Genomic DNA, 26,176 nt, shown 5'->3' on the forward strand with positions numbered 1-26,176 from the left:
TCTCCATAGGCTACATTTAAAAAATTCTACAGGTTGCATGTTTTGAGAGGAGGTCTAGGGCTAGAATTATTGCTCTCGCTCTAACGATTGCGGTGATGTGAATGTGTGGTTAGAAAACTGTTTTCATATGCGGCGCTACTCACATAAGCGTTCCCTTCTGCACGCGAGCTCGGCGGTACGGGGTGCGTTAATTATTTATTTTTTTTTTTCTTATTTATTTTACTTTATTTTGTGTTTACACTGTTCTTTTAAAAAATAAATAAAAATGGTGTCATTTTTATTCCTATTACAAGGAATGTAAACATCATCCAAACATGACAGGACCTCTTAAATATGAGATCTGGGGTCAAAAAGACCCCCTATCTCATTTACACTAAAATGCAATGAAAAAAAAAAAAGATGGAAAAAGTTTTGACGTCGCTTCCACCCTGTAATGATATGGAGATAAGTGGGGGCCATCTTCCCCTCACTCATCTCCATACCTAACAGGGAGAAGCAACCGATCACCTCCGCCGGCAGCTTTGGTAAGCGGCGGAGGGCATCGTAGAGCAGTGGGAAGGGGGTCCTTCTCCTGCCACCGATTAAAAGTGATCTTGCGGTGAATCTGCCACTGAGACAAATTTTATCTGAAACCGGACCGCTCACTGAAGAAGAGGATACTGGGGTAATGGCAGCTAGCTGCTGCCATAACAACGATATCCCTCTTCAACGTGCTGACATATCTTGTCGTGAGTCGGTCCGGAAGTGGTTAAATAGAGTAAACACAGCTGAGAATAAATGTCTTCAGCCAAACACTAACCATGAATGAAAGAAATCTTTTTGTGTTCTCAAATTCATGTTTCATATTCTCTGAAAAAATGGCCAAGAAATCATAAATACTATATATATATATAGATAGCTATATATATATAATCTCAAAAATTGAGCACTAGTGAGGTGGTTAAAAAATCCCTGTGTCACCTCAACAGAATGAATGGATCTGCAGCTTCTCATTCATTTATTCTGTGCCCATTCATAAGTACTGAACTCTTTCTTTCCTCGGTTGTGAAGGAAGGAGAGGGATCAGCAGTGTAAATAGTACCATGTGATTCCTGTGATGACAAAGTACAGTGATCACATGGTACCCAGCCCCTCAGATCGCTGATCTGCTGTTGACAAATATACAACAGTAGCTAGTGGTTATTAAGCTAAGTGGTTTTAACCCCTCATTTCTTGAATTTGGCTTAAAATTTGATAGCTTATCCAAAATAAAAATAAAGTTTTGGCTGCAATGCTTCCTTCAAACTGGAGCTGCTTCCATCAATATTAATTTGCACCACAAGCTTCTGGGTCAAATTAATGGACATATTTTTGAGTTCTGCTCTATATAATTGCTTAAAATGGAAATCCAGCCAAATGGTTAAATGTTTGACTGTGAAAAAGCCATGTGGGGCCTCTGTCCTGCACTTTTACACAGGATAGCTCCATGGCTATTTTATTTTTAGGGATACACGGAACTTTAATATAAATTTACAAGAATTCTATATGTGCAGTGTCTTTTAAGCTCAACATGTCCAGGCAAGCTAACTATATTCTCTTATCTAGCATGTTAATTGTTGGAATGATTGGTTGGTCTGTGTAGTCATAGTCCTTTTATATGCAAAGCCACATATTTGTTTAATGAAATTCCTATTTATTTTACAAAATTAAGTGTTCTTCATGTGTTTTAATTTAAGCCCAAATGTGGAGAAGTGACACCTTGCTGCCCGCTGCTTTGTGATTTGTTGTATGAATCGGAGTATGATAGCCAGTTATGGATGATCTACGACCAGAACAAAAGACAGATGGGAGCAGGGGATGCCTACCCACATCAGGTATTGTAGAAGAGAAAGAAATAAATATATATATATCGTGATGACATTTTTGTTTTTCTTCCCATTTTGTTGATCTAGTTAAATATTTAAAGGATTCCTTCTTTTTCTCTCTCAGCCGGAGAGAGGCAAGCTGATGGTTTAAGGTGTGGTTCTGTTGTGCTTTCTATACATTGTAACAGACTGCTACTGTGTGTTTGTGTGTGGTTATTCCTTTTTTATAAACAGGTAGTGATTGTAGTTGCCAGCAAAGGGGTGGCGGTGCCTTGTGTTTTTACAATGCATGGGGCAGGTTTCCCCTTTCTATACATGAGAACACAGTTGCCCTGCATAAAAAACATAGGGTTGCACAGAGAGCTGTGGCAAAATGCAGACATAATGCATTTTTCCCACTTTGCTCTGCCCAGCAGCTGCCCGCTGCAAGAGAATGTGAACAAGGCACACAGAAAAACATTGTTTTCTATGTGACCTTGTGGAGAATTGAGAATTTCTTATGCAGAAAAATGCAGCTTTCAAATGAAATGTGAACTGGCCTCACCCCCTCCGTCTCCTGATTGGCTCACTGCCTGTGATTACCAAAAGCCAATCAGGAGTGCAAGTACCCGGAGAGACAAGGCTCTCGTGGACATCGCTTGATTGAGAGGGGGCTCGTGTAAGTATTGGGGGGGGGGGGGGGGGGGTCTGCTGCATAATGAAGGTTTTGCATAGAATACATGAAGGTAAAAAACCTTCTGCCTTTACAAACACTTCAAAGCATAAACCCACTTGTTGAGAAAAAAAACATTCCCCTCTGGGTGCTCTATGTACATTGCAGGGATTTTAAAGTGGTTGTACACCCTGTACAACCACTTTTACCTACAGGTAAGCCTATATTAAGGCTTACCTGTAGGTGCTGGAAATATCTCCTAAACCTCCACGGTTTAGGAGATATTTACAATAAAGCCGTGCGCCGATGTCTACGGCGCATGCTCACTTTAGAAAGGGCAGATTGTGCCGTTTCTAAAGGGGGTCGTGCCGTGACTGACGGCTCCCGCGCGCATGTGCAGGAGTGGCGTCATGCGACTCTGGCCAGTCACAGAGCTGAAGTTCGTGGCCCCAGAAGGAAGAGAGGTGAAGATGGACGCTCGCTGCTTGTGGGGACAGCAGTGACATTGCAGGCTTCTTTTTCAGGTAAGTGACACATAATGGGCTACTATGTAATGCATAGTAGCCCAGTATGCTTTACCTTTGCAGGGAAATAAAGAGGAAGTAAAACCCACCAGGGTTTACTTCATCTTTAAGGAACTTTGCTGCAGATTCCTACCTTTTTGATATTCTGAAGAAATCACTGTTTGTCTGTTTCCATGTGCAAAGTGAATGTGAACTAGAGTGATTTTATAATTCTCAGCTGCTGCACTTGCAGAGTTCTAATGAGAAAATTGATAAGATTTCATGATTTCCCTATGGGAGTATCTCCCAAAATGCAATTTTTGTTGCAGGGGATGCCCAAAATCTGATTTGTATTTAAGCACAGACTTCTGGGAAAATCCATAAACCAATTGCAGAAGCAGGAAATTGCATATCTGGGTGGCATATTAATTTTTTTTTCCCCACAAAAGTGGAGGTTACCCTTTTAAGCACGCATGTGAGTTTCAGCAGTGCACTGATAAAAGCAAGGATGTGCAGTAACCAATAACAAACAAACTTTAGTTTGAGGCCTCATGCACACTGGACGTTTTTTTTTACAGCAGCTGTTTTTGGCTGTAGACATTTTTTTTCTACAGTCATTAACCACTTCCCACCCGGCCACTGAACATAAACGGCCGGGTGGGCTATCTTTCCTTCTTAGTGGACGTTCAGGAACGTCCCTCAGAAGGAGCGGGATCGCGCGCACAGCAGTGCGATCCCGATGCGCTCGTGTCACCCGGACACGGCGCATCTCTGATCGGTAGGAGGGCTCTGCAATTGGCCCTCCTGATCACATGACGGCCGTGTCGAATCACAGCCGTCATGTGATGTAAACACAGAGCCTGTTGCTAGGCAATCTGCTTTCCTCTCCTCACACGGAAGTTGTCAGTGAGGAGAGGAGAGCGGATCGCTACAGCCGGCTGGTGATCAGTGAGCATGAGCTGTTTTTTACAGCTTTTTACTCACTGATCACCAGTCTAGTGTCCCCACACATGTAAAAAAACACAAAGTAAATACACAACGTCCCCAAAACACATGTCCCCCACATATGTCCCAGTAAAATCACATGTCCCAATGATTATCTGCACACATATGTCCGTGATCACCTGCGCACATCTGTACATGATCATTTGCGCACATGTGTCCGTGATCGCACGAACCAATTATTATACACTTAACGGGATTTTTTTTAACAATAACATGTAGCAGAATACATTTTGGCTTAAATTTATGACAAAATTCGATTTTATTGGATTTCTATTAAAATAGAAAGAAGAAAATATTGTTTTTTTTTCCAAATTTCCACTCTCTTTTCGCTTATCGCAAAAAATAAAAAACGGAGTCATGAATAAATACCACCAAAAGAAAGCTCTATTTGTGTGAACAAAATGATAAAAATTTAATTTGGGTACAGCATTGTATGACCGCACAATTGTCATTGAAAGCGCTGAAAGCTGAAAATTGGTCTGGGAAGGAAGGGGGCGAAAGTGCCCAGTATTGAGGTGGTTAAACTCTCCACCATTTTATCCTATGTGTCCATGCACACATAGGCTGTTATCAGCAGTTTTGGGCAGTGGCGTTTTTGAGCAGTAAAAAAAAGAACAAAACTAGTGGGATCTGAGAGACATTTTTCAGCTGTAAAAATGCTCTAACGCTGATAAACGTCCTATTCAGGTATGATGTAACACAAATATATCTTTATTTTTCTTTGCATTATAAAAAAAAATGTCTACAATTAGTGTGTTTATTAATCCTATGGTAGCTGGAAATACTGTATGATTTGATGATGATGGTAGGGTTAACATTGACTAGGGAATAAAGCAGTCAATGGGGTGTCTACAGAGTGGTGTCCTATTACATGATCTTTGATCTTCTGTATGGTCTTTCGTTTCAGTATGCTGTGAAACTTGAAAAAGGCGATTATACAATCCGAATGCAGGTCCGCCATGAGCAGATGTCTGAGTTGGAACGATTGAAAGACCTTCCTTTTGTGGTTTCTCATAGAATGTCAAACACTTTGAGTTTGGATGTTTTTGAAAGTCACAGTTTGGCTCTTTTGGGAAAGAAAAAGGTCAATACAATAACTTTGCCACCAAAACACAGCCAGCCTTTCTTCGTTACAATGTTGCCTGATGATAAGTAAGTGAGCAAACCATGCATTTTTATAACAAAAATTTTGTTTTTTCTTTCACCCATTAAGGGTCACAAGTTGGTAATGAACAACCTAGGGTTATACTGCTGCCTACAGCACATAGAAAACTGAAGGCCCGCTACCCTAACCGCTTAGCGACCGCCCCACGCAGATATACTGCGGCAGTATATATATATATATATATATATATATATATATATATATATATATATATATATATATATATATATATATATATATATATTTTTTTTTTTTATTACCGCAGTATATATAGATTTTCAAAATTGTTGGTCTTTTTTATGTTTATAGCACAAAAAATAAAAACCTCAGATGTTCAAGTACCACAAAAAGAAAGCTCTCTTGGTGGGGAAAAAAAGGACATCAATTTTATTCGGGTACAGCGACGCATGACCACGCGATTGTCAGTTAAAGTAACACAGTACCATATTGCAAAAAATGGCCTGGTCATGAAGGGGGGTAAATCTTCTGGAGCTGAAGTGGTTAAGGCTATAACACTTTCCACCTCACACCTGCTTCGTTTCGCTTAGTGCACTTATTGGACTGGATGTTTCTTTCCCATCTGCTATATTTTCTTTGCTTACATTGGAAGGTTTTTTCCTACTGTCAACTACTACAAGTATTTTCATGAAGTATTTTATTGTGTTAGAGATTTGGGGAACCCTCCTACCCAAGTTTTACATTACAGGACATAGGCTGGATATTCATTGACCCTGGGTTATAGGCTGGCACCTTCTGATGACTGGACACATTCCCTGGGCATACCCCTTTAACCCTACCCCACTACTTGAGACCTCAATTTTTTTTGCTAGTGTGCTTTGGTGATGGACCTATTCTCCCTTACGGAGAAATCTTTTGTTGCTAAATTAGTTTGTTATTTTGAATAAATGGAAATATACAACAGTACTACGCCTCAAAGGTTAAATAAATAAATGTATCAAGTGAAACCTAAACCACAAATTATTTCAGTCCATTAACGTATACAAACTGATTTATAAACAAATGATGTGGGAATATTCATATAAAAAATTATTCAATCAGCAAGTATTGCCCAAACAAAGTATCCAGGCTTAAAAATGTCCCATGCAGTAATATTTAGTGTATATCACAAGTAAAAGTGCTCCAAAAAAAAGTATTGCCGCTTCGAAAAATCAAATATAAATCTTCCTATATATATATATATATATATATCACAAAAATCTTCACCATATATGTTAATTGCATGGTGAAAATCCATGAGTGAAACCTGCACCAATCACAAATGACTCACCAGAACTATTGACTATCTATTGGGTGTTTTAACCTATGGCCCTCCAGCTGTTGCGGAACTATAAGTCCCATCATGCCTCTGCTTTTGGGAGTCATGCTTTTAACTGTCAGCCTTGCAATGCCTCATGGGACTTATAGCTCTGCAACAGCTGGAGGGCCACAGATTGAACACCCCATTGCCCCCAGTATCTTCCTCCTCCAGGAGGTAGTCTTATCACGTGTCCATTCTCATCAAATTTGGTTGAAAACGAGAAGAAACCATCTTCATTGCATAAAACCGCTTTTTATTAAAATCATTATTAACAACAAGCAGGGCACTCAAATGTATTTAGTGCCATTCCTGACACTAAAGAGGAACTGCAATATCTTTTTAAGCTGTGCTGACTCCAGCTGCATACACTGACTGTGAGCACACAGCCCAACGGGACAATGATGCGTCCAAAAAGCCGGGTGTCATGTTTATGTCTTCAGGGATGGATTGGCAATTTATTTATTTTATTATTTTATTTTTTTTGGAATATTAACACATGATTTGTATATAAATCAATTTGAATATGTTGTTTGGATAATATGATTTATGGCTTAGGTTTCACTTGATATATTTATTGATGTAACCTTTGGGGCTTGCACTTATATATTTCCGTTCATTGTCAAGAAGTATTGTTTTTATACAGCAGCTGCTCTTTTTCATAAGTAGTGGGTCTGTGGTGCAGACATATTTACATTCACATAGTTTATAATTTTATCTTGGATTTTTCAATCAGCTCTTCACTGTGTCCTATTCTAGAAAGATCGCTCTGTTGCTAAAAAGTGTACTTAGTGCAAATAAGCCTAAACTCAGTGTGTTATACTTACATTAGTGTGTCCACATGATAACCATATATCTAGTGGACATTTGTTCACATATAACATCACAGTTTCATGTGCATATGGAATTATTACATAACAATTTGTGCAACATGTAACAAAACAGAAAAAGACAAAAACTAAAAAATGTTCAAACACATAATATGTGTATAAAAAAAGTCCCAAAATGGTGAAACAATTCTGAAGTTCCTTTTTGAAATCCTCTTTCTTCGACAACAACGCAAAGTGAATCCACTACCAAATATATTAAATGGACTCATCAGAGGCAAATGCCGGTAATATTATAAACTAGCTAATAGCCCTCTGGGAGTAACAATCTGCAACATCCGCCATTTTCTCCTTAAAAAAAAAAAAAAAAAACTCTCAAAGCCACCAATCCATATATCTAGGAACGAGAGTGAGTTCTCATAGCTTAAAACCATTAAAACATCTTAATTATACAATCATCCAAAGCAGAGACACTGACTTAAGTATGACATGTATAAACCTAAAGCCAAGCTGGCTCTGGCTGCGATTTCTGGGCGTGAGCTGAGACCCGCCGTGCATGGTGACATGTCCAAAGCCCCGCTCCAGGGCGTTTTGTCATCTGACATCCTCCAGGAGCTTCACTGTGTTCTATCAACAATAGAAGCGTGTTTCCTAATTGGTTCAACCTCCATAAAACTTTGGGAGCTGCACCTTTGACCCCACGCCACTGGGGAACCCTGTAATGTTGCTTTGTCACTGGATCCTGTTTGTGAGCTCATATTGGAACTTTGTGCAGTGCATGTTATTAGCTAAAGAGTGCTATACAGGTTCAGGGTCATGGTCCATCCCTATGAAACCCTCAACTGAGCTTTGTTATGCTTGAGCTGCCTTTTTCAATTTCTTGACACTCCTCCTGGACTTGGATGATGCAACATTAATTGATGTAGTGCGTGGTGTATGCCTCCAGCTCTCCTTTCCATCATATTCTTTTATGGGGGTTGCCCAGGAAACCGTGTTGTGAAGCAGTGCTTTTCCCACTACATTTTATACATTTTTTGTCTCTACACACGAGCTCCGTGCTCCTCCACTGAGGGGCTACACTAAAAGATGCAGCAGATGAAGCCAGATGATTATCCTCCTGCAGTGACATTGGTTACACTGCCACCCCCTCTGTATACCCTCTACAGCTCAACTGGTCCTTGAGTATGCTTTCTTGGTGCATGGGGTAGCTCTATGTCTGCTACTTCAAGGAAGGGTAGTTACCCTATGACTGCAGGCTATCTTCCAAATTGGGACCAAATATGGCACAGAGAGATTGCGCTTTCCACATTTCCTAAAAGTCCTAGTTGGAACTGCCTGCATAGTCAGCCATTTCCTCTACCTACCTTACTGCAGGGGCCTTTTCCTCTGGCATGCAAGAATTTATGAGCCAGTTGGTGCAATGCTGTTTCTGCTCCTGATCACAAGCCTAAAACGCCCACCACTGTCTTCTCCAGCAGACTTTTGATGTAGAGACCAGTAATATTTCTGAATTCGTCAGATCCTCCAGAGGATTCCTTCTTGTATGCCGAGTCCCTGCCTTCCCTAGAGGAAGAGATTTCATCAGGTGAATTTAATTTAAACCTATTTAATAAAGTCCTTGTGTTCCACTTTAAATTTAGGGGAGTCCACTGTTTCATTTGCCCGAACATGATGTATGAGCTCAGTTCCCATTGACCCAAACTTTCAGCCAAAATTAACTTGATCTGTAAAGGTTTCGTAATACCCAGATAAACAATTTCTTGCCACCAAATTGTTCCTGGCATTTTATCCCTTTGCAGAGGAGTTTGTCGTGAAATATTCTACTCTCATAGTTGACCCACCTGTTTCTCGCATTAACAAGGCTGTGACCATTCCTGTAGACACTCTTGCAGAAAAATGTGTTGGAAGCACTGGATCCTTGTTTAATCTCCAAATCAAAGGCGGCAGATCTTTTATGTGGGGTATCCCTGAAGGTTCTTGATAAAATCTAAGCAAAGGGTAAAGAGATGAGGACACCACAGGTTAGTTCAAGTCCACTTTATTAGTTCTTAGTAAAAAGTGAGACGACAAAGCCAAGCTTTTACTGGACTTGAACTAACCTGTGGCGCTCTCATGCTTTTACACTTTATTCATAGAAGACAGTATAGCCTTAAGGACCCTGTTGAGAAGAGTTTGGAAGCAATTTATCGATCTATCCACTCTTTGGTGGAATCTGCTCTTTAACCCATGCTTTATATAGTTAGGTTGAAAAAATACACTAGTCCATCATGTTCGACCAATAAAAAAACACGCACACAGCCTCCATTTACATTATCCTATACCCACAGTTGATGCAGAGGAAGGCAGAAAACCCCAAAAAAGCATGGCCCACTTCACTCAGTGAGGGGGGGGGGGGATTACTTGCTGATCCCACAGGAGGCAATCGGATGTTCCCTGTGTCAACTACCGCGGGCTTTATTATGTCTTTGATTCCTCTTAAATATTTGCTTTCTGCTGCAATTATTTCCCAGACTTTGGCTGAATGGTCTAAATTGCTAAGCAGGGATCTGCTTTGAGAGACTGTATTTTCAAACGTTCGCTAGATGATATCATTCCAGTCAAGGTGGGAAGGGGAGGGTGGGGGTGGATGGGAAATTTCAAGGATCTTCCATCTCCAAATGATCTTCCCCACCATCAAAGTTTTAAACACCCTTGGAAATCTAAGGAATCCAAACCTGGGGATAAATTAACCTTTATAACACCAGCTCCATCAGAGGAGGAAGGGGGGCATCTGATGGCTTTCATCGAAGTTTGGGTGGGAGAGGTTGCATCCAGGGTTTACAAACTACAACCCTAATTCCACAAAAATTGACACCCTGTGGGAAATCCTACATAAAAACCGAGTGCAATGATTTGATCACATAAACCTATAGTTTATACACAATAGAAGATAGAAAAGATATCAAATATTTTAAACTGAGAAAATGTACAATTTTTAAGAACAATTTAAAAAGTTGGCACAGGGCAACAAAAAGCTGGCAAAGCGGTACTAACCAGGAAGAGCTGGAAGAACATTTTGCAATTCGGTTAATTGGCAACAGGGTCAGTAACATGATTGAGCATCTCCATGTCTCAGAACTAAATATGGGCATAGGTTCATCTACAGTAGATAATATGAAAAGATTCCAAGAATCTGAAAAAAATCTCTGCACGCAAGGGACAAGGCTGAAGCACAATATTGGATGCCCATGATCTCTGGGCCCTCAGGTGGCACTGCATTAAAAGCAGTAATGATTCTGTGATAGACCTCACTACATGGGCTCAGGAATACTTCTTAAAATCACTGTCTGTGAATACATTTCGCCACGCCATCCAAAAATTCAAACTAAAGTTCCATCATGCACAGAAGCCAAACCTGAACATGATCCAGAAAAGCTGTCTTCTCTGGGTCAAGGGCCATTTAAAATGATTCTGTGGTCAGGTGAATTTAAAATGTGACATTGTTTTTTGGCAACTATGGTTGCTGCGTCCTCTGGACTAAAGAGGAGAGGGACCTTCTTTTGAGCTGCTTGTTATCAGCGCTCAGTTCAAGTCTGCATCTCTGATGGTGTGGGGTGCAATTGGAACAGGCAGCTTGCACATCTGGAAAGGTACCATCAATGCTGAAAGTTTAGGTTTTAGAGCAGCATATGCTCCTTCCAGATGTCCTCTTTTTTTAGGCAAGGTATTGCATATTTCAGCAGCATGATGCTAAACCGCATGCTGCCTCTATGACAACAATCTGGCTTCGTAGTAGTGTGCAGGTGCTTAACTGGCCTGCCTGCAGTCCAACCTTTCACCAATTAAATAAATTTGGCGCACCTTGAAACGAAAAATACAAGAAAGAAGACCCAGGACTGTTGAGCAGTTAGAATCCTATATCAGGCAAGAATGAGGCAATATTCCTCTCCCTAAACTCCAGCAACTGCTCTCTTCAGTTCCCAGACGTTTAGAGCGTTAGAGAGAGAGACTGCTACACCGTGGTAAACATGTCCCTGCCCTAATGTTTTTGATATGTGTTGCTGTCACCAATTTCAAAATTACCCTTTTTTTTTTTTTAAATGGTACATTTTCTCAGTTTAAACGTTTTGATATGTTTTCTATTTGCTGTTGACAATAAGACACAAATTTGAGATTTGCAAATCATTTGCATATCATAAAATTTTATATAAATTTTTCATAGCGTCCCAACTTTTTTGGCATTGGGATTGTAGTTTTGCCTCCATTCTTCACCTCAATTTTTCACTTTGAGTCTTGCCGCATTTTGGCTTTTGCTGGTGGACTTCTATCAGTCATTCAGGGATCGTTAAACCAGGTCATTCTGACTTTTAATGTTTTAGTCAAACATTTTTACAGTTCTGAAACCCAAAGTAGCTTTTTTTCCCTATTTTCTCCTCAAAAGTTTCAAATGGAATCTATTGGGTCAGTTATTGCCTCCTTTATTGTGGACACTTCTTGGAATATCTTGACATAGGGGATGCATATATAAACATAAACATTAGGCTTCATTCACACGAGGCGTACTCCGTTTCCACGGAGCCCGCCTCAGTCCGCCGGCTCAACGGGAGATCAGTCCGTTGATCTCCGCTGAGCCAGCGGATCACAGGTCCCTCTCTACTCACTCAGCGGGGAGGGGCTTGTCAGGCGCCGCTGCTGCCTATGGAGGGATCGGATGAAAACAGACAGCATGTCCGTTTTCGTCAGATCTCACCCGATCCACCAGCGACAGATCTGGACGTAGGGCCATCCGTCTGCTTTTAGCGGATCGGACGGGGGGGGGGGGTCGGATGTCAACGGACATGTCTCTGCTGACATCCGTCACTCCATAGGCTAACATGGAGCGCCCGTTCAGGTCCGCCGTCAAAACTGACAGGTGGACCTGAACGGTCCGATCGTGTGAAAGGAGCCTTAGTCTTTCCAGGTCATCAGTGATTGCTTAGCTTTGCCCTGGGCAACAAACACTATAAGTTTGTGGCCCTTGCCTCGGCCAAGAGAATTTTTCCATAGGTTCCTTAGGGTGTTTTGGGGATGTTCCTCCTTGCAGTTTGCTATCCAAATAGCAGTGTGAGCAGATAAGGCTGTGTGGGAATTGGGATTCCAAAAGCTTAGCCATTTGGCTATTGTATCTAGAGCCAAAGTAGCTAGAGGACTGATAATTATAATGGAATACCAATATGAGAGTCAATAGGGGCATTCGTTGTTGGCAACCAAAAGCATACAGGGCTTAAGCCTTGTACAATCATCAGTGTACACAAGCCCTAAGTAACCTCAAACTATCTTACAGTCTGACTTTAGTTTCAATAAGGCAGATATTAAAGGGATGGTGGATAGACTGTCATGAGTAGCTTATGTGGAGTTTGTGCAAAATATGGGGTTTAATGTCACTCTTCAAAAGTGCATTTGTAACTGAAAAATTGAGGCAACCTGGTATTTTTTACACCTTTTTCTAGAGAAACTTTGCTTTGAATCTACAGGTATAATAGCATCTTATGAAATTTAAGTCCAGTTTAACTTTGGAAGCAACATTAGAGCAGCTGTGTGTAACAATGCAGGTGTATCTGGATATTTTTATATTTCATATTTTGTCTTCTCTTGAACAGAATACCCAAAGGTGCTGGGCCAGGCTGCTACCTCAGTGGCACTTTGACGCTGTCCAAGACAGAACTTGGCAAAAAAGCGGTGAGTTGTGTTTTTATTCCATTTTTCTTTTCTAATTTGATCAGCTTTTATCACCATTGCCACAATATAGCTAACTGTGCTATTATTTGTCATGTAGCTTACAGATTTTAAAATATCGGTCTGCCTTTTTTCTCATCTGTTTGGTTAAAGTGACTAAAATATTAAAGTTCTTAAATGATCTTTGTCCACAGGCCTGTAGATGGGCAAATGCTTTAGGATGCATTCTGCTTTTACTTGAAATCGGTCTAAAGCCTTCAGCTATGTAGTGCAAGGGCCTGCCTGATTGCATACAAATTGAAAGAGTTTGCCCCTCATATTATATGGCTTTGATAAATCTAAAGATAAATTGTGTAAGAAAATTGTATAAATTATAGCCAGCCTAAGATCATTCAAAATTAATTGACGGGTGCATTTAATTGGTTGTCAAACTCCTTGTAAGCAGCATCAGTCTGCTTCAGGCTGTTTACTTTCTCATCAACTTGCCTGGAGAGAGACGCAGTTATGGCACCAGCAAAAGCCTGTAGAGACAGCCCCAAAACACCATCAATTCCACTTGCCTGCTTGTCAACCTAGTGCAGTCCTGTGTTTTTGGGGCAATTGAGTGAGCATTCATTATTCGCTATTCTGATACAAGATGTTAGTTGGCTAGAGTTCTTAGGCCAGTGCTATAACTTTGAACAGTAGTCTGGCTACTCTTTTGATGGCACCAGAAGGCTGTTGTACTGTGTGCATTTTCTCTGTCCTGTCTTCCACTTTCTTTTCCTGCGCTGGACCTAAAGAGAGATCTGAATGGAAGCAGAGATGATTCTGACCAAGTTCCCACCCCACATTGGCTGTCATCGCTGACTCCTAAACATGTAATTTGCCTGGCTGAATCTTTGACTTGGGACAAGTATAAAAAGTCAGATTTAGGCCCCTTTCACACTTGTGCGACCTCAAAGTCGCGCGATTTTACCACGATTTCATGGCTGCAATTTTGCCACGATTTGGGAGCAGTACTACTTTGTACGACTTTGCCACAACTTTGGCATTAACCATTCTCAGCTTGTGCTTACAAAGTCGTACTGAAATTGTGTCTATATTATTCAGGTATGATTTGCATGCTACTTGAGGGTTAAACATTGAGGTCTATGGACATCAACTTGCATGGAAGTTGGACCAAAGTAGTGCAGGGTCTACTTTGAAGTCGCCACGACTTAAAGTCGTGCCAATATGAATGGTAGTCATTGAACATCATGGAGAATGACTTGTCATACGATTTTGCAGTACAAAATCGTGGGACAAGTCGTATAAGTGTGAAAGGGGACTTGGTCTAAAGTCCTTATCTGTACACTTGTTCTGGGTCCATTGCGGCTTTCCTTCAGGTTTTTTTCATCCATGCTGCTTAAAGGCCTGTGTCGACGGGCTTTTGTATACTTCAAACAGGTTTTAAATTCCCATACAAGTCTATAGGACTAAAATGTGTTAACCAACCACCTGCGCTCAGCATCAAACGATCCTCTGTGTAGACTACAGCAATCCAGTATCTGTATAACCAATATACCAAAGCTGAACTAAAAATGGATCAGTTATCTCTAAATGTGTTCGTGCATCAAATCCTTAATAAAACAAAATAAATAAACATAAAACAAAATCCTATGCAATAATCAAATTTTATCATTCAATGTGAAGCCAAAAAGTGTGTGTGTATGCATGCATGTATGTATATGTTTTTTATATTTTTATATATATATATATATATATATATATATATATATTAGAGTGTGTGTGTTGGGTTTTTTTTTTCCCCCCTTAGATAAAAATTCATATCAAATGGAATTATTCAAATGTCATATACCTTCTATAAGTGAATAAAGTGCAATTATGCAAAAAACTAATTGGTAAAATGTAATAGAATGTCCCAAACCAGTGTCTTGACAGACCAAGTAATTCTAAAGTTTTGTACCATATCCCAAACCAGTGCTATGACAAGTCTTGACCACATATAATATGGCTCAAAGTACTGCACAACCTTCAAGTTTGCAAAAGCACCTTTCTAGAAAAATCAGACCTCTGTACTATGAGGTCAATCTAGCATGGACGAAAGGGACCAAGGACTCGGCAGCGTCAGCCTGGGATGTGTCACCAGCAGCTCGTACCACTATTATGCTCCTGCACTTTCCAAGAACTCCCAACAGACCACCTTGTCGATCTTATATATGCCACTCGAAGAGAACCAACACAAACTCCATGGCCCAGTATAACATAAAAAATGAATATTAAGTAAAATGACTCACAAACATGAAGGAATACTCTACGTGATACATCATACATTGCACAAGTTAGCTAGTCACAAGTTGGCTCTGGCCAACGCATTTTATGTCAGAACATAAGATTAGTTAGGTATAGCCTGGTATTCCACTTTAGTTAAAAAAAGACTCTTTATCATTAATTGAAGGATACCCCTTGAATGTAATAAGCGACTTAGATTTATACTGCCACATGCAGGAGAAACGCATTCGGCACATTAAAAAAGGTCAGCCCTTCTCTGATCTCTCACCTACTCAGTTTCACTTGGTGTCCCTAGAAGAATGAATGTCACGTTTCTTTCTGCTACGTTATTTGTTTAACCACTTGCTGCCCCTTACCGTCAAATGATGGCTGGGCGGTGCAGCTCTCGTTCTGGGTGGACATCATATGACTGCCTCCCAGAACAACCGCTCTTGTGCGCCCCCGGGGGCACGCAGCGTGGCAGCTGCACAGTGTTGCTAGGACACGGCACGACCCCAACCTGTGTAAAGAGCCGCGGCTCTTTAACCATATGATCGGCTAATCAGTGCCAGCATTGTGTACCCTGATTACAATTAGTGCCCACCAGTGCCAGCAATCAGTGCCCACAATTGGCAGCAATCAGTGCCCACAAGTGTCAGCAATCAGTGGCCATTAGTTGTGCCCACCAGTGCCACCTATCGGTGCCCATAAGTGCGGCATATCAGTGCTGCCTCATCAGCGCCCATCGGTGAAGGAGAAAAATTACTTATTTACAAAATTTACTGACAGAAACTAAAACTTTTTTTTTTTTTTTTTTTTTTTTTCAAAATGTTTGGTCTTTTTTTTGTTTTTGTTTAATTTTTTTTTTTTTTTTTGGAAAACATAAAAAAACCCAGAAGTGATTAAATGCCACCAAAAGAAAGCTCTATTTCTGTGAAGAAAATGATAACAGGAAGCCAATGGGCAGAGATTTTCCCATTTCATTAAGTATACTGTTGGCCTTTCTGTGACAGTCCAGCAGTTGGCAGCAACTACCCTTTGTATTTTGATTAGCACAGAACTCTGTTTTCCAGGTCAGGCCAGGATATGAGGATTCCTTGCTTAGTTATTGTGGCCAGAGCTGCAAAATTCCAGCTGTTACTGAAGACTCGTGAGACACTAGCAGGATATTTCTGTGCTGAGCATTTTTTTTCTGTTTTTGTACATAGACTGTCCTTTTGTGTAAAGCTTCTACTGTTAATAGCCAAGCAGTATGCTAGGGTAAACTAAATGTCTCCTTTTCTTAGGGGTGCAATGTCAGGATTCTGCAGACAAGTCCTGCAGCTTTCTGTCCATACTTACATACAAGCTCTCTATGGAAAACTGCAGGGCTTGTGAATGAACTATGAGATCACTCATCAGCTGCGGTGGCTGATGATGGTTGTCCATTCGTTCACAGGAAACTGTAAATGAATAATGCGGCCATGTGGAGAGAGCCCACTGTCACACCGAGGGGTAGGATAAGGAGAACTGGTGGAAAAGGCTTGATCTTGTTGCATGTGCCAGTCTAAATATGGGTGGAACATGCTCCAAAAGGTGAACGTAGCCTTTAAGTCTTTTAAGTCCTTTGGACTGCCTGCTACAACAAAGAAAGTGTAAGGTGGGAGAGGTCATAGGCTTAAGAGAGTTATGTGCCTAGTGTCCATTTCTCCTGTAAGCAGTATAACCCTAGGTTGCTTACTTAAGATGCGTGCCTCAGTGGACCCTGAGAAAAGTATTTTATGGTGAATATAGAAACGCCATTTTTATGCTTTAAGGTTGTGAAACACCTAATTAAATATACAAATGGGGCATAGTGTCCCACTTAGCTGCAAAATATGATTAATATTGTTCCCAGGAGATCTCTGCATATTTTATTTATTTTTATACAGATAAGCAACCTTGACACTGCCAAAAGGCTTTTTGATGTGTTGAACACAGCCTTCAAAAGGAATTTTAGGTGCATTTCTAACACTTTATTACATCTTTTACGTTACTGTGTGACGCTTCAGACAGCTTCTTTTTTTTTTTTTTTTTTTTCCATATATGCCATGAATTTACAATGTATGTACATGTTGTGAACAAATGGCAATGATTAGATAAGTCTGTAATCATAAGCCCTCAACTTCTCCTATCCCCCAGGTTTATACTTCCATTCTAGCTAGTAGGATATCCATCGTACTCTCAAGAGCATCGCTTGAACATTAATATGTTAGCTTATTAATTTGTTGCCAGAAAGTGCAGATTTCAGCTAGTTTTGCATTAGGAGGATGCTTAAAGTACTCAGCCTCGCTATTCGGGGGTATGTAACTGACAATTTAGAAGTTTATCTGTTTGCCATGCACTAATTTCTTTGCAAATTCTTTATATACGGTTTTATAGACATACAGTGCCTTGAAAAAGTATTCATACCCCTTGAAATTTGAAATTTCAGCTAGTTATCCATTATGGGGATGCTTAAAGTATTCAGCCTTGCTATTCAGGAGTATGTACCTGACAGTTTAGAAGTTTGTCTGTGTGCCATGCACTAATTTATTTGCAAATTCTTTTATACGCGTTTTTTCAGACATACGGTGCCTTGAAAAAGTATTCACACCCCTTGAAATTTTCCAAATTTTGCCATGTTGCAACCAAAAACATAAATGTAATTTATTGGGATTTTATATGATAGACCAACACAAAGTGGGACATAATTGTGAAGTGGAAGAAAAATGATAAATGGTTTTCAAAATTGTTTACAAATATCTGAAAAGTGTGGCATGCATTTGTATTCAGCCTCCTTTACTCTGATACCCCTAACTAAAATCAAGTGGAACCAATTACCTTCAGAAGTCACCTAATTTGTAAATAGAGTCCACCTGTGTGTAAATTAATCTAAGTATAAATACAGCTGTTCTGTTATGCCCCCAGAGGTTTGTTAGAGTACCTTAGTGAACAAACCGCATCATGAAGGCCAAGGAACACACCAGACAGGTCAGGGATAAAGTTGTGGAGAATTTTAAAGCAGGGTTAGGTGAATATCTCACGAAGCGCTGTTGAATCCATCATTTGAAAATGGAAAGAGTATGGCACAACTGCAAACCTACCAAGACATGGCGTCCACTTAAACGGAAGCAGAAGCAGCCAAGAGGCCCATGGTAATTCTGGAGGAGCTGCAGAGATCCACAGCTCAGGTGGGAGAATCTGTCCACAGGACAACTATTAGGCCCCTTTCACACTGGGGCGGTTTGCAGGCGTTATTGCGCTAAAAATACCGCCTGCAAACCGCCCCAAAACAGCCTCCGCTGTTCAGTGTGAAAGCCCGAGGGCTTTCACACTGAAGTGGTGCGCTGGCAGGAGAAGAAAAAATCTCCTGTCAGCCGCATCTTTGGAGCGGTGAAGGAGCGGTGTATTCACCACTCCTAAACCGCTCCTGCCCATTGAAATCAATGGGACAGCGCGGCTATACCGTGGCTATAGCCACGCTATACGAGTGGTTTTAACCCTTTTTCGGCCGCCAGCGGGGGGGTTAAAACCACACCGCTAGCGGCCGAATACCGTGGTAAAACAGCGCTAAAAATAGCGCTGTTTTACCGCCAACGCCCGCTACCGCCCCAGTGTGAAAGGGGCCTTAGTCGTGCACTCCACAAATCTGGCCTTTGTGGAAGAGTGGCAAGAAGAAAGCCATTGTTGAAAGAAGGCCATTAGAAGTCGCGTTTGCAGTTTGCAAGAAGCCATGTGGAAGATGGTGCTCTGGGCAAATGAGACCAAAATTGAACTTTGACCTAAAAGCAAAACGCTATGTGTGGTAGAAAACTAACACTGCACATCACCCTGAACACACCATCCCCACCGTGAAACATGGTGGTGACAGCATCATGTTGTGGGGATGCTTTTCTTTAGCAGAGACAAGGAATCTGGTCAGAGTTGATGGGAAGATGGGTGGAGCATCTTAGAAGAAAACCTGTTATGCCCCGTACACACGGTCGGACTTTGTTCGGACATTCCGACAACAAAATCCTAGGATTTTTTCCGACGGATGTTGGCTCAAACTTGTCTTGCATACACACGGTCACAAAAAGTTGTCGGAAAATCCGATCGTTCTAAACGCGGTGACGTAAAACACATACGTCGGGACTATAAACGGGGCAGTGGCCAATAGCTTTCATCTCTTTATTTATTCTGAGCATGCGTGGCACTTTGTCCGTCGGACTTGTGTACACGCGATCGGAATTTCCGACAACGGATTTTGTTGTCGGAAAATTTTATATCCTGCTCTCAAACTTTGTGTGTCGGAAAATCCGATGGAAAATGTGTGATGGAGCCTACACACGGTCGGAATTTCCGACAACAAGGTCCTATCACACATTTTCCGTCGGAAAATCCGACCGTGTGTACGGGGCATTAGAGTGCAAAAGACTTGAAACTGGGGCAGAGGTTCATCTTTCAGCAGGGAAACGACCCTAAACATACAGCCAGAGCTACAATGGAATGGTTTAGATCAAAGCATATCCATGTGTTAGAATGGCCCAATCCAAGTCCAGATATAAATCCAATTGAGAATCTGTGGCATGACTTGAAAATTGCTGTTCAGACACTCTCCAGTCTGACAGAGCTCGAGCTATTTTGCAAAGAAGCTAGATGTGCAAAGCTATTAGAGACATACCTAAAAAGATTTGCAGCTGTAATTCTAGCGAAATTGACTCAGGGGGGCTGAATACAAATGCACGCCACACTTTTCACATATTTAATTGTAAAATATTTTGAAAACCATTTATCCTTTTCTTTCTACTTCACAATTGTGTTGGTCTAGCACAGTGATGGCGAACCTTGGCACCCCAGATGTGTTAAAACTACATTTGCCATGATGCTCTTGCACTCTGCAGTGTAGTTGAGCTGCATGGGAAATGTAGTTCCAAAACATCTGGAGTGCCAAGGTTCGCCATCACTGGTCTAGCACATAAAATTCCAATAAAATACATTTATATTTTTGGTTGTAACATGACAAAATGTGGAAATTTTCAATCGTTGTCAATACTTTCTCAGGGTACTGTACAAGCGAATAGGGTTCAAATTGAGAAATCCTAGTCAAATATCAATATTGGACAAACTATCTGAGGTAAAACATTGAGGCAAAAAATAATGGCCTACAAATTTTACAACTGTCCTGTATTACTTGTTTGTGTCATCCTAAGCTTTCCAGCAATGCCATGAAAGCGATGTGGTATCAATCTACAGTTGAAAAACAAAGCTTGAGTATTTTTGAGCACAACTAATATATTTATCTCTAAAATTTAGCCTTTGTGCTTGTTTGCAATTCAACCTATTCACTTTTAGTTTCCTTTCCCCGATAGTTGACCTATTCATATTGATTATATGGAAGGGTGTTCTTTAACATCTGGGGAACGAGTAAGCATAGAGCTATAAAGTGTGAAAAGTCTGTCATTTTGTTGCGTTGTCTTGTACAGAAATGTCCTATACCGTGTGGAGTGATTAGGGCATCTGACTAGTTGTCCTCAACCTTTGGTGTTCCTGGACAAACTAGCTTAAATTTTGTCTGTCCCCAAGAGAAACAAATTTCGATTTTCTGTTTTGTACAAGTACAGTAAAGAACATTTCAGTTCATCATAATTATTAAAATAGTGGATAGAGTAATTATGTTAAAGATTTTATAAAGAGTAGTTCATCACTAGAACTAAATGCCATAAAGGGTTAATTTTATGAATTGAATAAAAAACTATGTGACCGCTGTTATGTGGTAAGCAAACCTCCTTATTATCCTTTTTTGGTAAAATGACCATTTTCTTGATGGTTAATTCATCCTACTACAAATGGCTTATGATTCCTAGTCTAGTACCTAGTCTTTTGAGTAGCATATTAGGACAATAGCACAGTTCACAATGCCCTGTTTGCCATGGAAAGTTGGATCTTGGGACTACATTCACACCTCTGTCTTAGTGTTGTGCGCTTAAACATAAAAATAAAAAATTGAATTCCTGCAACTTGGTATATTTTATACTAACAAACTGTAATGCATGTAAAGAGTGTCTAAAGTGCACCACGCTGCAACTGCACAACATGAAAATCTCAGAAGTGAATGAATGCAATTCCTAATCCATATTCAGTCTTTAAAATTTTAAGTTCTCGCATGAGCAGACCATATGTATTAGCGGTTAATATGATAGGGAGACAGTTTATCCATTCCTTGTAGAGTACATGTGTTCTTACAGTATGTTGTTCTAACTCCCAGGGGCAGTCTGCAGCAAAGCGACAAGGAAAATATAAAAAGGTACTTTTGTCAGTTACTCTAACCTCATATATCTGCATATGTTCATCTGAATCTGTCGCCAAAACCTTTTTTGAAGACAGATTTGCAGCAGAGAAAGTAACTTTTGTCTTTCATTTGCTCACTTAAGGATCCAGTAAACCAGTTCCTGTATGTAGCCCTAGCATAAGACATAAGGTTATTAGATAGATAAGGTGGATTTGCTAGGTGGATTGTCGTCCAATGTGTTTTATAAATTACAAGCTGAAGAAAAACAAGTTGAATTGTTTTCTTTAAAATAAATTGCAGTTTTTTGTGACATATTCACTAAAATTTAGCTTTGCTTTTATTGATCATTGAAACTGCTATTTGAATATTATTTTCAAATAAACTGCCTGGTGTGGTAAGTAGAACATACACTTTAGACGACCATTACTTGATCCATGTCCCGTGATTATTTCTATGGCCATCTTCAGATTAAAGAAGAAATCCAGGCATGTATATGCACATATTATAGGCAATTTGTATAATCACCAGAATGCTATCTTATGTCTAAAGATGGCTGCACACAGGAAAACGTGTTTAAGAATGATGGTGGGGTATCTACCTAATTTTAAACAAGAGCTGCTTTGTCAGATCCTACCACTGCTTTCTTCCCAATACAGTCAAATGTGGAACGTGTTGGGTTAAACCTTTTCTACATTAGACATGGAATGGCTAATCACAAAGATTGTGATAGAAAATCCTTTGCATTCTAATGACCTTTTCTGGCAATTGATCACATTGCTTAATTTTATAACCACACTGCAAGGGTTTTTTTTTTTTTTTTTTGCAGATTGACTTATTTGAGAACCAGTGTGCACAAATAGCAGTCTAATGTGTACCTGTAATTGGGAAACTTTTTCCTGCGAATAAAAATATAAAGTTTTTGGGATTCTCGATTTTATAGCCCTACTGAAATACTGCAGTGTTTAGCTAGCCATCATTTTGCAGGGGGGAGTAGCCTCTCTACACTACTCATTGGGAATGGAGTACTTTCCCTGGCTCTGATGTACAGACTGTACATTTTTCCAAGTCCATCCTAGCAGACTTCCTGGAAATTTGGGGTTCATAACTATACTCCGTTCTAGAGCTTAAAAGGAGTGTGGAATTTTTACATCAGTTTCTCAGTGGAGTTGCTTTTTTCTTTTTAAGTGTTACTAAAAATGTAATTTGCCTTTTTGTATAGAATGGTAGAATAGGTAATATGCGGCCTCGTTTACACAACTGCTGAGGTCCATGTACTATGAACAGGCCATTTTTTTATTTATTTTTTTTGGTCTCTAAGCTCCAGGTGTTGTGAACAGGCAGCCCATTCAAGTCTGTAAGGACGTAGCCACTTGTCCTAATGTGACATTGTCACATTAGACAAATAAATACACTGTCATATTAGGAAATGCTAACCTTTGGACGACTAGCCTATTTTTTTTTTTTTCTAATAGACTTCTGCCAAACGGGGACAATGACAGACTGATCGAAATCTAGCTGGTCCCTGCTGAACCGACCAAATTTTGATTTATCTAGGGCCAGCTTTAGTTGTACCTAGCTTAGAGGTGCTTTACAAGGAAATTATTGTGGCAGGTACAGCAGAGAACCCGTGACATTGATTGAGTAGTTCAGTATGCAGCTTTTTGCATGATATAAAATATCAACAAAACGAGAGAAAAAAAATTTTTTGGATGACTTGCCAATTTTTTTTTTACAATTATCTCTAAATTTTGCAAGAATTTCAAACGTATACACTTTCCACAGTGGGGGCAGAAAATCTGCACATCTATTCAAAAGTATTTCCCAGATACTACCATGTAAAATGTACTTTATCTATCTTATCTACATCTGTTTGCTGTGTCTTGTAGCCCTGCTGTATTTTCTTTTTCCAGAAAATGTGCCTTATTTATATTTTATTAAAGCGAATTAATGTAAACTAGTAAATGAGCATTAAAAGCAATTACAGGGTTTTATGTAAACCCCACACAAACCTTGGCAATTAAAACTAAAACGGAAGAAAATGAGTAAGCAGAGGTTGTACTTGGTAAAAACCACATGTCACTTGTTCCCACCCCTCCCACATCCAGAAGCCTCCTTATTGATCTTGGTGTCTACATGTTTTCTGTTCCTCAATTTGGGGACACTAAGCATTGGAATTCACTAACTACAGAAGGAATGGACACAGGCAAACAAAAAAATAAATAAATCTAGGCCAACCCAGGGATAACCCCTCCTACTACCAGTAATATATATATATATATATATATATATATATATATATATATATATATATATATATATATAATGTGTGTGTGTGTGTGTGTGTGTGTGTGTATATATATATATATATATATATATATATATATATATATATATATATATATATATATATATATATATATATATATATATATATATTACATACACAAAGTGGGGACGGAAGTATTCAGACCCCCCTTAAATTTTTCTCTTTGTTATATTGCAGCCATTTGCTAAAATCATTTTTTTCCTCATTAATGTACACACAGCACCCCATATTGACAGAAAAACACAGATTTGTTGACATTTTTGCAGATTTATTAAAAAAGAAAAACTGAAATATCACATGGTCCATAAGTATTCAGACCCTTTGCTGTGACACTCATATATTTAACTCAAGTGCTGTCCATTTCTTCTGATCTTCCTTGAGATGGTTCTACACCTTCATTTGAGTCCAGCTGTGTTTGATTATACTGATTGGAATTGATTAGGAAAGCCACACACCTGTCTATATAAGACCTTACAGCTCACAGTGCATATCAGAGCAAATGAGAATCATGAGGTCAAAGGAACTGCCTGAAGAGCTCAGAGACAGAATTGTGGCAAGGCACAGATCTGGCCAGGGTTACAAAAAAATTTCTGCTGCACTTAAGGTTCCTAAGAGCACAGTGGCCTCCATAATCCTTAAATGGAAGATGTTTGGGATGACCAGAACCCTTCCTAGAGCTGGCCATCCGACCAAACTAAGCTATCAGGGGAGAAGAGCCTTGGTGAGAGAGGTAAAGAAGAACCCAAAGATCACTGTGGCTGGGCTCCAGAGATGCAGTCGGGAGATGGGAGAAAGTTGTAGAAAGTCAACCATCACTGCAGCCCTCCACCAGTCGGGGCTTTATGGCAGAGTGGCCCGACGGAAGGCTCTCCTCAGTGCAAGACACATGAAAGCCCGCATGGAGTTTGCTAAAAAAAAACACCTGAAGGGCTCCAAGATGGTGAGAAATAAGATTCTCCGGTCTGATGAGACCAAGATAGAACTTTTTGGGCTTAATTCTAAGCTGTATGTTTGGAGAAAACCAGGTACTGCTCATCACCTGTCCAATACAGTCCCAACAGTGAAGCATGGTGGTGGCAGCATCATGCTGCGGGGGGTGTTTTTCAGCTGCAGGGACAGGACAACTGGTTGCAATCGAGGGAAAGATGAATGCGGCCAAGTACAGGGATATCCTGGATGAAAACCTTCTCCAAAGTGTTCAGGACCTGAGACTGGGCCGAAGGTTTACCTTCCAACAAGACAATGACCCTAAGCACACAGCTAAAATAACGAAGTAGTGGCTTCACAACAACTCTGACTGTTCTTGAATGGCCCAGCCAGAGCCATGACTTAAACACAATTGAGCATCTCTGGAGAGACCTAAAAATGGTTGTCCACCAACGTTTACCATCCAACCTGACAGAACTGGAGAGGATCTGCAAGGAGGAATGGCAGAGGATCCCCAAATCCAGGTGTGAAAAACTTGTTGCATCTTTCCCAAAAAGACTCATGGCTGTATTAGATCAAAAGGGTGCTTCTACTAAATACTGAGCAAATGGTCTGAATACTTAGGACCATGTGATATTTCAGTTTTTCTTTTTTAATAAATCTGCAAAAATGTCAACAAATCTGTGTTTTTCTGTCAATATGGGGTGCTGTGTGTACATTAATGAGGGAAAAAATGAACTTAAATGATTTTAGCAAATGGCTGTAATATAACAAAGAGTGAAAAATTTTAGGGGGTCTGAATACTTTCCGTCCCCACTGTGTGTGTGTGTGTGTGTGTGTGTGTGTGTATATATATATATATATATATATATATATATATAATTTTTTTTTGTGCTCATAAGTTTACACACCCTGGCAGAATTTTGGTTTCTTGGCCATTTTTCAGAGAATATAAATAACACAAAATCATTTCTTTCACTCATGGTTAATGTTTGGGTGAAGCCATTTAGTATCAATCAACTGTGTTTACTCTTTTTAAATCATGATGGCAACAGAAACTACCTAGATGACCCTGATCAAAAGTTTACATACCCTGGTGATTTGGGCCTGATAACTTGCACACAAGGTGACCCAAAGAGGTTTGAATGGCTATTAAAGGTAACTAACCTCACCTGTGATCCTTTTGCTTGTAATTAGTGTGTTTTTGTGTGTGTATAAAAGGTCAATGAGTTTCTGGACTCGCAAAAGACCCTTGCATCCTTCATTCAGTGCTGCACTGACGTTTCTGGATTCTGAGTCATGGGGAAAGCAAAAGAATTGTCAAAGGATCTGCGGGAAAGGGATATAAAAAGATAACCAAGGAATTAAGAATGCCAATCAGCAGTGTTCAAACC

At 40.0% G+C, this 26,176-nt stretch overlaps 1 protein-coding gene across 3 annotated transcripts in view; it reads left to right on the forward strand.

The window, feature by feature from the left end:
* Positions 1-26,176, forward strand: part of TPP2 (tripeptidyl peptidase 2) — a 97,402-nt gene that overhangs the window by 50,439 nt on the left and 20,787 nt on the right. For 2 of the 3 annotated variants that reach the window (XM_073614451.1, XM_073614449.1), the window contains exons 21-24: positions 1,716-1,853; positions 4,912-5,156; positions 12,930-13,008; positions 21,506-21,544. In XM_073614451.1, the coding sequence (XP_073470552.1) occupies positions 1,716-1,853; positions 4,912-5,156; positions 12,930-13,008; positions 21,506-21,544 (501 nt within the window). The remainder of the gene's footprint in view (positions 1-1,715; positions 1,854-4,911; positions 5,157-12,929; positions 13,009-21,505; positions 21,545-26,176) is intronic. The other variant, XM_073614450.1, reaches the window with a different exon arrangement.

Source organism: Aquarana catesbeiana, linkage group LG02 (genome assembly GCF_042186555.1).
Source record: "Aquarana catesbeiana isolate 2022-GZ linkage group LG02, ASM4218655v1, whole genome shotgun sequence".
NCBI classification, from domain to species: Eukaryota; Metazoa; Chordata; class Amphibia; order Anura; family Ranidae; genus Aquarana; species Aquarana catesbeiana.